Source organism: Spermophilus citellus, assembly GCF_964194105.1.
Source record: "Spermophilus citellus genome assembly, chromosome: 8".
Taxonomy (NCBI): Eukaryota; Metazoa; Chordata; class Mammalia; order Rodentia; family Sciuridae; genus Spermophilus; species Spermophilus citellus.
This window is the reverse complement of record NC_138189.1, coordinates 148642713-148655602: the sequence shown is the minus strand read 5'-3', so window position 1 is coordinate 148655602 and position 12890 is coordinate 148642713. Positions and strand designations below refer to the sequence as shown.

The 12890-nt window shown below is 38.5% G+C and overlaps 2 protein-coding genes across 10 annotated transcripts in view; one reads left to right on the top strand and one right to left on the bottom strand.

The window, feature by feature from the left end:
- The window catches only part of MFSD8 (major facilitator superfamily domain containing 8), a 93328-nt gene that overhangs the window by 30459 nt on the left and 49979 nt on the right, over positions 1-12890 (bottom strand). The window contains exon 1 of one of the 5 annotated variants that reach the window (XM_081303685.1): positions 2795-2955. The exons of 2 other annotated variants lie outside the window; for them this stretch is intronic. In XM_081303685.1, the coding sequence (XP_081159811.1) occupies positions 2795-2859 (65 nt within the window). In that variant the 5' untranslated portion in view covers positions 2860-2955. 2 more of the 5 variants (XM_081303682.1, XM_081303684.1) reach the window with 2 other exon arrangements.
- ABHD18 (abhydrolase domain containing 18) overlaps positions 3006-12890 on the top strand; it is a 37458-nt gene continuing 27573 nt past the window's right edge. The window contains exons 1-4 of one of the 5 annotated variants that reach the window (XM_081303689.1): positions 3006-3283; positions 8360-8467; positions 9675-9759; positions 12236-12336. In XM_081303689.1, the coding sequence (XP_081159815.1) occupies positions 8376-8467; positions 9675-9759; positions 12236-12336 (278 nt within the window). In that variant the 5' untranslated portion in view covers positions 3006-3283; positions 8360-8375. Of the gene's footprint in view, positions 3284-7893; positions 7939-8359; positions 8468-9674; positions 9760-10186; positions 10231-12235; positions 12337-12890 lie in introns of those variants that run through there. The other 4 variants (XM_081303688.1, XM_081303687.1, XM_081303691.1 and 1 more) reach the window with 4 other exon arrangements.

The following is a 12890-nucleotide window of genomic DNA, read 5'->3' as shown; positions in this document are numbered from 1 at the left end:
TGGAAGCACCTATAGCATTTTAGGTTACTCTAAGAGAGAAATAGCAAACTATATTCTGTAGGCCAAATCTAGCCCACCACCTTTTCTGTATGACTTACAAGGTAAGAATACTTTTTACACATGGATATTTTTTATCAATTTAATGTCTGAAAACACTAATTTTGAACTCCAATTAAGGAAATGTCATTCTCTTAAAATGCTATTCCTCTCATTAATAGACCAATGTTACAAAATATTTTATTCACTTATTATTATATTTAAAATTTTTTACCAAAAACTTTTGTAGAATTTGTTTTTTTGTTAGTATTTATCCTTATATTCTTGACTTTTACTTTAGGCCTGATAAAGCCTAAAATACTTCCATCTGGGCCTTCCCAGAAAAAGTTTATCCATCACTGTTCTCCTTAATGAAGCTCTATAAAGGAGGTCCATTGGGAAGCACTGGAAACTCAAGAAAGGAATTGGAAACTAACCCCTCCATGTCAGCAAATTATAACCAACCTTGTTAGACAACAAGGACTATGGCTAACCAGACTCATGTCTGTGCCAGATAGTCAAATTGAACAAGGCCTGACAGGTTCAATTTGTTAAGGAATCAAATTATGTTTTTAAAGATATTATTGAATTATTCTCAAAATATTCTTTTTATTTTTAAAATGTTAAATCTTAGCCGGCCACAGTGGTGCATGCTTAAAATCCCAAGGACTTAGGAGGATGAGGCAGGAGGATCTCAAGTTTGATGCCAGCCTAGGCAAACTATTGCAACTGTAATTCAAAAATAAAAAAAAGAAAGGGGCTGAGGATACAGCTCAGTAGTAGAGCATTCCATGTTCAATTCCCAATACCATAAATACATTGCTAACTCTAGAACCTCAAACTGAAGAATTGTTAATGAAGGGAACTTTGAATTAGATGGACCCTAATGAGCATCAGACAATCACTTGGATGAAATCAAAGCTAAGGAAAAAAAATCTATTTTTAAATAGGCTTATTTGGACAGAGTCATAGAAAGTGCAATAAATATACCATAAGAACACATTTAATATGGTTAAATGTTGAGTTATGACTCAAGGAGCAATCTGTTTGGAAAACAGACAAAAAAAAAAAAAAAAAAAAAAAACAAGAAGCAAAAGTGATTCTAAGAAACTCAAATGCCACAAAGTCCATGCACTCAAACCTGCACTTGACTAACAGGAAAGATCTTTAGCCCCAAATCAGAGGAAGTACACAATTCTATTAAGCATAGATACCTGGTTTTCAAAGCCACAGCAAACTAGAAGCCCTCAAATAAAACTAGAGAGAAGGGAGGTTGCTGAGAGCAACAAAAACAGGGGTTGTTGACCAATTACACAAATGAGATGAGGGACATTCCACGAGTAACAAAATAGACAGAAAAACTAGAAAGCTGACATAAATAACCTTAAAAAGTATAGCAGTGTGGAATAAATTAGTAAGCAGTTTATTGAAACCCAAATGCCTTCACAGACCTACAGGACATCATTGTATTAAAACATACTTCAATGCTGATATTTTAATGATCTCAAGATAAAATCAAGTAAGATAAAACTGCATTTCATATGCTCTGTTTAGTAAATAGAGAACTGGAGGGTTTCAATAAAAGAGATTAAAATATTTGGTGCTGAAGAAGAATTAAATGAGCAAAAATCAAAATTTAGACAGCTTAAGTCTGTATATTTATTAATTTACTTAACAAAATAATTATGTTTTGAATGAAACAATACTGTTTTATTATTTAAATAATACTATTTAATTCTGTTTTCCTAAAGGCAAAAATACATACTTAACTCTGCAATTTGACAAAAAGTATAAACACTTCTGAATAGCAAGAATTATAAGAATCAAAATACTAACACACGGGTTGTGGTTCAGTGGTAGAGCGTTTGCCTAGCATTCGTGAGGCACTGGATTCGATTCTCAACACCACATACAAATAAATAAAAATAATTTTAAAAAAATACTAGCACGTTATCCCTTAAATATGTAAACATGGGTTTTCATCTGTACATTTGGCGTAGGACAAAAGGGGAGCCCACTTATTTGCTAAGAAAGTATCAAGAAGTTATCAGACTATTAAATGAGTCAATATTAAGACCAGTATCTTCAAGTATGGATTAAAACCATCATTTTGTGAAATGTGAAAGTGATCAGTTCTAACTGGCCATCACAGTGCTGTGATTTGGCCATTGCAACTTTATTGCAGTTAAAAGTCAGAGAGGCAGCTTGGGTTTCTCATACATTCTGTATCAAACTCGAACAAAAGGAGTCGAGTAGACAAGAAAAAGCTCTCAGGCACGAGTGCCTGACATAGGATCATCAAGAGCCTCCTGGAGCCCCCGGTAGTCTAGATGTCACCCGCACAAGGACACTTACCTAGCAGTGGGAGTCTCGCCCAGGAACAAACGCCAACTCCTGCAACCAGCTGCGGCGACCTCTAACCCTCGTCTCCGAGCGGCTTTCTGCTCTCAGTCTGCACGGGTTCTCCCTCCCCGCCGCTCCCGGGTGCGCCTAGGGGTGCCCTAGCCTGTCGACCCCGGACGGCCACTCCCCACTATTCTCAAATAAACTCATTTTTTCTGCAGCGCCTTCTTTCTGGGTTTCGTGCGAGGTCGTAAACCCGAACCCCAGGCTGGCCGCGCCGCGGTCTGACGCCCTTCCCCACAGCTGGGAGCAAACCCCGGCTCCGGCCGAGCCGGCTCCCCAGTCAGCGAGGGCGCGGCCCGGGAGGTAACAGCGGGCCTCCACAGCGGGAGGGTGAGAGGTCCTCCCAGCTCACCTGCTTCCGGATGGGTAGTCCCCTAAGAGCGGCTCCCGTTCAGAATCCTCGCCCGGGCTCGCCATAGTTACAACCCCCACACCGAGGCGCGCGGCCAGCTCACGCGACACCTGACCCCTCGGGTTCAAACCCGGAGCTGGCCAAACAACCTTGCCAGTGCGCGTGCGCGCCTGGTGCCGGAAGTAGGCGGGGCGCCAGCGCTCGGAGGCGGGGAGAAGGGGTGGGGCTCCGCGTCGTCGGCCTCCTGCCCGTGTCCGCACTCGCCAGCTTCCCCGCCTCGCGGGGTAGAGTCGGGGAGAGCGGGCGTGGGTCCAGGCGCCGCCCAGCCTGGCTCGAGCTCCTCCCTCCCCGAGCCGCCTGCGGGTGCCACGGCCACTATTCCCGGAGAGCCTTCGGTCGGTGCGGCTGTGGGGCTGGCAAAGGAGTCCCGGGAGCGGCGGCGGCGCCAGGACGCTCGGCCAGCGAACCGTGGGCTTCGCCCGGCGGCCAGTAAGTAGTCGGCCGAGGCCGAGTCCCGCGCCTCTCGGCGCGCCGCCTACGTGCGGACCGGCAGGGACGCCAGGCGCAGCGCGAAGCTGGGGCGCGGCGGGCGCGCGGCGAGGGCGGCGAGGAGGGAGGCCAAAGGGGGCGTCTCGCCGCGGTCCCGCGGAAGTCCCGCGGACTAGGGCCGGAGCCTTGCGAGGTGCCACTCAGCAGGGCCCGCTCGGGTCGCTGGGGTTTGGGAAAGTGCTTAGCAACGAAAGGCTCCTTATCACAAAGAAGATGGCATTTTTAGGAAATACGGGTGTTCTCACTACATCTAGATGCTATTTCCTTCCCGGTCTTTACGTATTAACATCTTATTCCTACAACTAGGCCTGTAGGCTAATTGGTTGCAGTAGCCCTTGTTTGTCCCGTAAATTAACATTTTATTATAACTAGTGATTTCATTTGATCACAACTAGTCTATGAGATAGGAAAAGCAAACAAATTTTCTATTGTATGGAGCACTAAAGGTCCAGAGAAGAGACTTTCCCGCAGTCGCTCAATGTGGAAGTGAAGCCCACTCGGTCCATTTCACCTAATTTTTTTTAAATTATTTTGGTTGTAGATGGACACAATACCTTTATTTTATTTATTCATTTTTGTGCGGTGCTGAGGATCCAACCCAGTATTTCACACATGCTGAACAAGCGCTGTGACCACAGAGCTACCCCCCCAGCCCCTCAACTAATGTTTATAAGCTCACACTCTGTGTCAGATTCCACATGTTATGTGTGGCATTGCCATCATTTCTGAGCTTTGCCTCATTTGGGAACTTCTGGGCACATTCCACTGGTGAATAGCTAAACTTGAAGTGTCTTCTGTTCAGAATCATCTGAATCTAGACCTGATTAGTTGGTACTTGTTTGGTTCGGTCTTGCAAATTCATTTATAATAGCTGTAATTAGTTCCAACAAAATTCATAGGTAGGAAGTTTAGCATTTTCTAGCCATGTTTTTTCACTGTCATCCATCATTGCCTTTCTTTAAAAAAATTATTAATTATTGATGGACCTTTATTCATTTATGTGTTTATATGTGCTGAGAATTGAACCCAGTGCCTCACACATACTAGGCAAGCAAGCTACCACTGAGCCACAACCCCAGCCCCATCATTGCCTTTTTTAATCCCTGGAGGCTAGGGCAGTGTATGGCACATATGTAGTGGACAAAGGAACTTTTAGCCAGTATTGCACTTAACAGAAAGTTTGCTACAGGTATGTAAGCTGAAGGAATTACTTCATTCCTACACCCGCACATACATAACCTGCTAAAGTGGGAATTTTCTCAAATAGACAGAAATTGAAGGTAGGGAGATTAAGTTAATTTGCCTAGGGTCACACAGCTAGTAACCAACAGTTTAAATGAGAAAAAAACTGCCTTTCTGACTCTAAAGCCTGTACTCCTCACTATCATGCTTCCTGTGAAAAGAACAAGAAGTATCTTTTCTCATATCTCTTAAAATGTCAAAACATATTCAATTTTTATGTTAACAAAATAATTTGCTATTATACATTAGGCCAAGTATCACTTAAGTACTTACTCAAGGTCACACAGCTAGTGGATTGACCCAGGTATTCTGCTCCTTTCCATTGCTGTGTCCAAGAGATGACTTCAGACCACAAAAACACATGCAATGAGTACTTGCAGGACTGGCAAAATCTAAATAAGCTCTAAGTATCTTTTAGGAACACACAGCATTCTTTTTCTTCCTGGTACTGGAGATTGAACTCAGGGTGCCACCACCGAGCTACATCCCCAGCCATTTAAAAAATTAGGGCTGTGTTTAAATACTTAGGTATGAAAGTGACAGGAGATAAGAGTACTAGATGATATGATAGACCAGGAGTGCCACCTTAGCAATAAAGCTCAGTTCTAAGAAAGGCATTTCATTCCTTGGCACAGTACTAGAACTTCTGTTTTTGTTTCAATTTGTTTTTCCCTTTCACAATGGCTATTTAAAAACATAGATGGCAGTTGTTTCAGTTTGGCCTGATACCTAACTTGAAAACAGTGGGTCTCACTAAATAGCCCAGGCTGGCCTTAAACTTGTGATGCTCCTGCCTCAACCACTCAAGAAGTTGGGATTATAGGAGTATCTGGAATTACAGGCATGTCCCACCTCACCTTGGCTAAGTAGACAGTTAAAAAAAACTTTTAGCCCTTTGGAAAAAGGAGATTAGATTATTTCCTGAAAGTTTCACATGAGGTTATGAAATAATCCACTTAGTAGATTTCCTTAGATGACCCTTCAAAATAGATAGCCACCCACCTCCTAAACAAACCTTCTATTTTCCTAATTTTCTCCAGTGTAAGGTTAAAAATGATTAAACACGTTACACAATGGTAGTAGATTTTTTTGGGGGGGAAGAGGGGGAGTTTTTGGTGGTGGTGCTGGTGCTGGGGAGTGAACCCAGGATCTTGTGCATGCAAAGCAAGCATTCTACCAACTGAGCTATATCCCTGGCCCCCTGTAGTAGATTTTTAACATTGGATGTCTAAGGTATCTAAAGCCCTTCTTAGCTACTTATCTTGTATAGAAAAAAGGTGATTTAAAAGTGAAATTACAAAATTAAAAAATTAGGTGTCTTTTTGGAGGGTGGGAATAAATTTCTTGTGCATGGTGTTGTTTTTTAAAGTATTTATGCCTTTGAGGTACATATGTAACACATAAACAACATGAGGATAAAAGTCTTGCAGAAATTAGGGCTGTTTAAATACTTAGGTATGAAAGTGACAGGAGATAAGAGTACTAGATGGCATGATAGACCAGGATTGCCACCTTAGCAATAAAAGCTCATTTCTAGGAAAGGAATTTCATTCCTTGGCACAGTACTAGAACTTCTATTTTTGTTTCACTTTGTTTTTCCTTTTCACAATGGCTATTTAAAAACATAGATGGCAGTTGTGTCAGTTTGGCCTGATAAATAACTTGAAAACAGTGGGTCCTGTTTCTGCCGAAACTCATTGGTGTTAGTCCAGCTAGTGTCAGGGCTTTTAGCGTCTGGCATGGTTCCAGATGGTGCCTCCTTCTGGTAAATTGGAGTTGTCTTTACTCTGAGCTTGGGTTATTATCTGCTGATGGTGATACTGATACCCTGAGCACAGCCAGCCCTGCCTAAAAAGACCTGCATAATTAGAGGGTCAGAAAAGCCTGGCATTTTATATTTTGGGGGCTGAAATAGAATTTAAGATTTATATAATTCCAAACCCAAGAACCACGCCTGGGTAAAAAAAAAAAAAATTAAATCATTTTCTTTTCACTAAAATAAAAAATCTAGGCTGGGATTGTGGCTCAGTGGAGTGCTTACCTGGCATGCGTGAGGCACTGGGTTCTAGCCTCAGCACCACATAAAATAAAATAAAGATATTGTGTCCACCTATAACTAGAAAATAAATACAAAAAAAAAAAAAAAAAAAAAGATCCATGAGAGCAGGAAAGTGCTTTGATCATCCTTGTAACACAAGGCCTAAAATAATGATTGGCATTATTTCTTAAGCACTTAAGAAGAAAATATTTGTTGAAAGGAAAAAGTAAGCAATACTTTCTTAATAGTTCAGAAACTTAAATTTTTATTAAGCCATCCACGATGATTTAGCTCTGGTGAATTGATGATAACTTATAGGAATCTAGTAACCGGAATACCAGTTTATGTGTATTATGCCATAGATATGAATAATATAAACAAAGCTGTATATGCAGTGCTGTTTTTTTCTCTAACATTATGTCAACACCAAATTTTTATCAAGAGTAATTGAATAACATGAAACTAGAGAGTGAATAAGTAGTGTTAAAATAATACTGTACTCTAGCTATACTTTGGATTTGCCTGATAAGTACATCATCAAGTAAACATTTGTGAGATGGTATGAATGATTTGGTTTGCTGGTCCAGTCCTAAAAACAACCAATTGCCAGCCCAGTTGACAGTGGGGTAGATTGCACACCTGGGCAGACAAAAAACATTAAATTTAACTTGAAGTTTATTAAAAATTAAATATATATGTGTGTGCTTACATGCATATATATATGTGTGTGTGTGTGTGTGTGTGTGTGTATGCAGACAGCAATGATGTTCACAAAAAAACATACAAAATGATAAGTACTTAATAAAGTTCACTGATTGAAATGTAAATTTCCATTTTCCATTTATCTAAGTAGAATAAATTCTGAACCTAAATCAGGTTATACACACAAATTGAAACCACACCTTTCAGTTAGAAAAGATGGAGGTGAGTATAAAATAATCTTTAGAAATAATTGAAAAGAGACAGGTAAATGGTAGGCAGGTAGTAGCACAGATTAGTACTTGTCCTTCATTGTGGTATACAAGAGGAGTAGTTACAGTGTGGTACTTAGATCTTGAGCTTTGTGTAGGAGTTAGATTATGGCTATTTTCTACTGACTGTGTGACATTTGTTTCCTCCTCCCTGTAACCCAATCTTTGTGAGGTTTAAAAGAGAAAGTGTATGTTTTGTAGTTTTAAAAATAGTACCTGGCTGAGAATATAATACTATGTAAGTATTATCTGCTACTATTTATATCCAATAAATATCAGGTACCTGTCAGTCAATGAGCAGAGGATAGAGAGCTCTTGCCCTAGCAGAATGCAGCTTTATGAAGGTTGCAGCTTTTCATTTTCTCCACTTCTGTTCTCATTTTTTTCTAAATCTCATGTCTTACTTTCAAAGGAATAAATTCAAGGATTTACTCTAAATTTTGAATTTCACCTCATCAAAGAAGTAGTTAGAAAATTGACCTGCTTGGGCTGGGGATGTGGCTCAAGCGGTGGCGCGCTCGCCTGGCGTGCGTGCGGCCCGGGTTCGATCCTCAGCACCACATACCAACAAAGATGTTGTGTCCGCCGAGAACTAAAAAATAAATATTAAAAATTCTCTCTCTCTCTCTCTCTCTCTCTCTCTCTCTCTCTCTCTCTCTCTCCCTCCTCTCTCACTCTCTCTTAAAAAAAAAAGAAAGAAAAGAAAATTGACCTGCTATTTGCATTTTTTTTTTTATTTAAAGTCATTTTAAATTTTTCTCCTAGATGCTGTTTGCTACTAATGGGGGTGAGCAAGTTAGATGTTCTATACCGGAGACTTCTCCTCACAAAACTTTTTATCAGAGGATGGGGAAGACCAGAAGATCTCAAAAGGTAATCTTTTTTTTAGTAACATTTACATTTTTACTTCAATTTTAAAATCCTTTACGCTCAAAAATGAACTGTCCAAGAAATTAAACATTTAATTATATATGTCTTAATTGAAGTTTTAGCTTATAAAAGGCTATTTTTTAAATAATTCAGATTTTAAAGAGCTGTCAGAAACACAAACTAAATGTTTATATTATTTTTATTCTTATTTTTGCAGTACTGAGCTACAACCCCAGCATTTTTTTTTTTTTTTTTTTTTTTTTTTTTTTTTTTTTTTTTTGTGACAGAATCTGGCTAACTCACCTAGGCTAGCCTTGATCTTACAATCCTCCTGCCTCAACTTCTTTATATTTATATTCATGCATCATCACTGCATCCAGCTACAAGCTAGATTTCTAACTTCAGTAATTCATTAGGCAATTCGAGTTCTATGTATTTCCTAGGGATTGACTTTTCTTGAGTAACTTGGGTCTACCCATGGCTGTAAAACTGGGGATTCACTGTAGCTCATGGGCAAATCTGGAATTAATTAATTTTCAGACTTGGTGCCTTTCATTTTGTTTTGTTTTGTTTTTCTTTTTCTTTTTGTTTTGGGTACCAGGTATTGAACTCAGGGATACTTGACTACTGAGCCACATCCCCAAATTATTTTATATTTACAGACAGGGTCTTGCTAAGTTCCTTAGTGCCTTACTTTTGCTGAGGCTGGCTTGGAACTCACAATCCTCCTGTCTCAACCTCCCCAGCTGCCTGGATTACAGGAGTGCAACACTGCAAGGGCTTCATTTTTAATCTTTATGTGTTCATTATTTTCTGCACATTATTGTTCCTCCAATTTTTTTTTTTTTTTTTGAGATGAGTGTCCAGTTTGCGGAAAAAAAAAAATCAACTGACCCTTTCCTTAAAAGATTAAAAAATTTCAAAATGGCTTATGAGCCAGGTGCAGTGGTGCATGCCAGTTATCCCAGCAACTCTGAGATATCCCAAGCTGAGGCAGGAGGATCAGGAGTTCAAACCCAGACTCAGCAAGTTAGTGAGGCCCTAAGCAACCCAACAAGACCCTTTCTCTAGTAAAACATAAAAAAGGGCTGGGGAGGTGTTTCAGTGATTAAGCGCCCCTGAGTCCCATCCCTGGTACCAAAAATAAAATAAAATAGAATGAATTGGATTTGCTAATTTTTTTTCCTTTTTGTTTCCTTTTCTATAATAGACTCTTTGAATTCAGAAAAATGATTGGAAATCGAGAAAGATGCCAGAATCTGGTTTCGAGTGATTATCCAGTATACATTGATAAGGTATTCAAATGAAAACAATATATTTATAGAAGTTCTGATTTAGCATAAATGTATGTGGAGAATAGATGAAATGTTAGACTATAATAATAATAAACCCTAGTAATGAATGCAGTGGACTCCCATTCAGAATGCTATTTGTACCCTAACCAGATGTAGGGCATTTTTTTGTTTGTTTGTTTTATTATTATTATTAGTTGTGGATGGACACAATAGCTTTATTTATTTATTTTTTTGTGGTACTGAGGATCAAATCCAGTGCCTCACAGGTGTGAGGCAGGCGCTCTACCACTGAGCTACAGTCCCAGCCCCTTACCAGATGTGTTTAATAACTCTATTCATATATATTTGGAAGCATATATTTGATATTTGCCTAAGTACAAAAAAGTATTTAGGCTGAATCTTTCAGAGTCTCATTTTGTATCCTTAGGCTCAAGAGGATTAAGGTAAATTATTCAACATTAAAGAAGACTAGTAAGTATTAAAGTGGAGTAATCTAGTTGGAGAATCACAGCATGAAGAGTTATTATTAATTGTTAAAATGTTAGAAAATACTGTAAAATTAGATAAAATGTTTTTGAAATCATTTAGTTTTTTAAGCAACTACTTGTTTTTCTGTAAAATATTTCTAGATTTATATATTGGATACCTGAGATGATGTTGGAAAAGGGATACAAATGGCTGAACTTCCCATCCCTCACTCCACTGCTGTATTGGATATCTTTAGAACTCTTCCTTTTTTAAAAAGTTTCCCATGGTCAGTGTGATGGCCCATGACTAATCTCAGTGACACAGGAGGCTGAAGCAAGAAAATCACAAGTTTGAGGCCAACCTCAGCAAGTAGTGAGACCCTATCTCAAAATAAATTAAAAAAGCTCAGCGGTAAAGTACCACCAAGTTCAGTCCCCAGCACCAGAGGGGAAAAAAGATTTCCACTGCTAAGAACAAAATTTTTGTGTTGCAAATATCTTCTTGATATCATAACTGTTCCTTCATAGTTTATGGATTTAAAACATTGCTTCCTGACTTAAATTTTATTAAATATCTCTATTTTTTACTTTTTTCCCCTATTGGAAAAATACATTATAGCCTTAAAACAAACTAAAGAATACCAAGTAAAAATCAAAAAAACTCCTTTAATTTCTGCTTTCGACCATCTACTTCTATTTCCCTTCCCAGAGGGAATTACTGTTAAGATTTCGGATATATTCTTACAGATCCCCCTGTGGTTTTTCAAAATTAAAATGTAATTCAGGGCTGGGGATGTGGCTCAAGAGGTAGCATGCTCGCCTGGCATGCGTGCGGCCTGGGGTTCGATCCTCAGCACCACATACAAACAAAGATGTTGTATCCGCCGAAAACTAAAAAATAAATATTAAAAAAAAATGTAATTCAAAGTGTACAATTGAGTGTTTTAAAATTTATTAGCAAGATGTACAACCATCACTCTTTTCACTAATTGCAGAACATCTTCCCAATGTATAATCATTAGTTGTCATTTCCCATTCCCCCTTTACCCTACCTGCTGGCAGTTACTATGAATTCTCCTAGTTAGGACCTTTCTTCTTTTTTTTTTTTTTTAAATGTTTTTTGAGTTGAGGATGGACCTTTGTTTTAATCATTTATTTATATGCAGTGCTGATAATTGAACCCAGTGCCTCACACATGCGGGGCTTGCACTCTACCACTGAGCCACAACTCCAGCCCTAGTTAGGACCTTTCTTATAAGTAGAATCATATAATGTGTAATTTTTTGTGTTTGGCTTCTTTCACTCCCTGCTCCCATACTGGGGGTTTAACCCAGAGGTGCTTAACCACTGAGCCACATCCCCAGCCTGCTTATTTTTTATTTTGAGATAGAAAGTGAAATTCTGAGTTGTTGAGGCTGGCCTTGAACTTGCAGTTCTTCTGCCTCAGCCTTCTTAATTGCTGGGATTATAGGCATGAACCACCACACCTGACTTGTTTTGTTTTTTGCCATACTGGGGATTGAACCCAGAGGCACTATACTACTGAACTAGATCCCAGCCCTTTTTTTATTTTTATTTTTTAATTTTGAGACAGAGTCTTGCTAAGTTTTCAAGGCTGGCCTTGAACTTTTGATTCTCCTGCCTCAGCCTCCTGAGTAGCTGGGATTACAGGCTACTGCATCCAACTCAAAAATTGTTCTTATGATTCTTCTTGGATTGTTGAATGCTGTTGAATTTTCTTGAATATTATTTTACATTGAGTTATTGCCTGTCATTAAATGTGATTTATTATTTATTTTCCAGACTAGACTATAGTAAAGGATCTAGAAGAAAATAGTCTGTGTAGGTAGAAGCTAGGTTCAGAAAGTACAGTGGAGCTAAAAGTAAATAGAGTAAGCACTGAAAATAATTTTTAATTTAATAAAATTTTGTATTAGAAAAACATCCATGATAGAATAAGATAGATATCTTAGTCTACTGGAATACATCTTTGATTTCTTTTCTTTTAGATTGAGGAGCAGTCAGACTGTAAGATCCTAGATGGACACTTTGTTTCCCCCATGGCCCACTATGTGCCTGATATCATGCCAATTGAATCTGTTATTGCACGGTAAGTATTATTGTTCAGGAAATAAAATTAGTAAGTTATTCATGTTCATTAAAATTATGTCAACACCTCAAGGGCTTTGTAATGTTGTGAACAACCAATAAAAAAATTAAAAAAAAGAAAGAAAAAAATTATATCAACACCATTATATTTCATAATATTACTTAGTAATAAGGCAGATCTAAACCATTAAATGGCTGAATTTAAAAGATAATTCTTACAAGAACTTATAGTATTATATGTACAAGGATATTAATTAAAGCATTATTTATAGTTGCAAAAAATGGTTCTTTCCCTAAATGTTCAATAATAGGGAAATAATTATCCATAGCATGGATACTGTAACTGAAATGGAAATATGATCACAATATATTAAAGTTTAAGAAGTTACTACAAATGATTGTATAATTCCATGTTTGTGAACATACAAGCATGTATATTCTCTGTCACACAGAGGAGTTTTCAAGGGAAATATACTAATGTGCCAACTCTGATTATCTCTGGGTGGGAGATTTTGGATTTAAAAAAAATTATAGTTTTACCTGGGGAAATTGGGG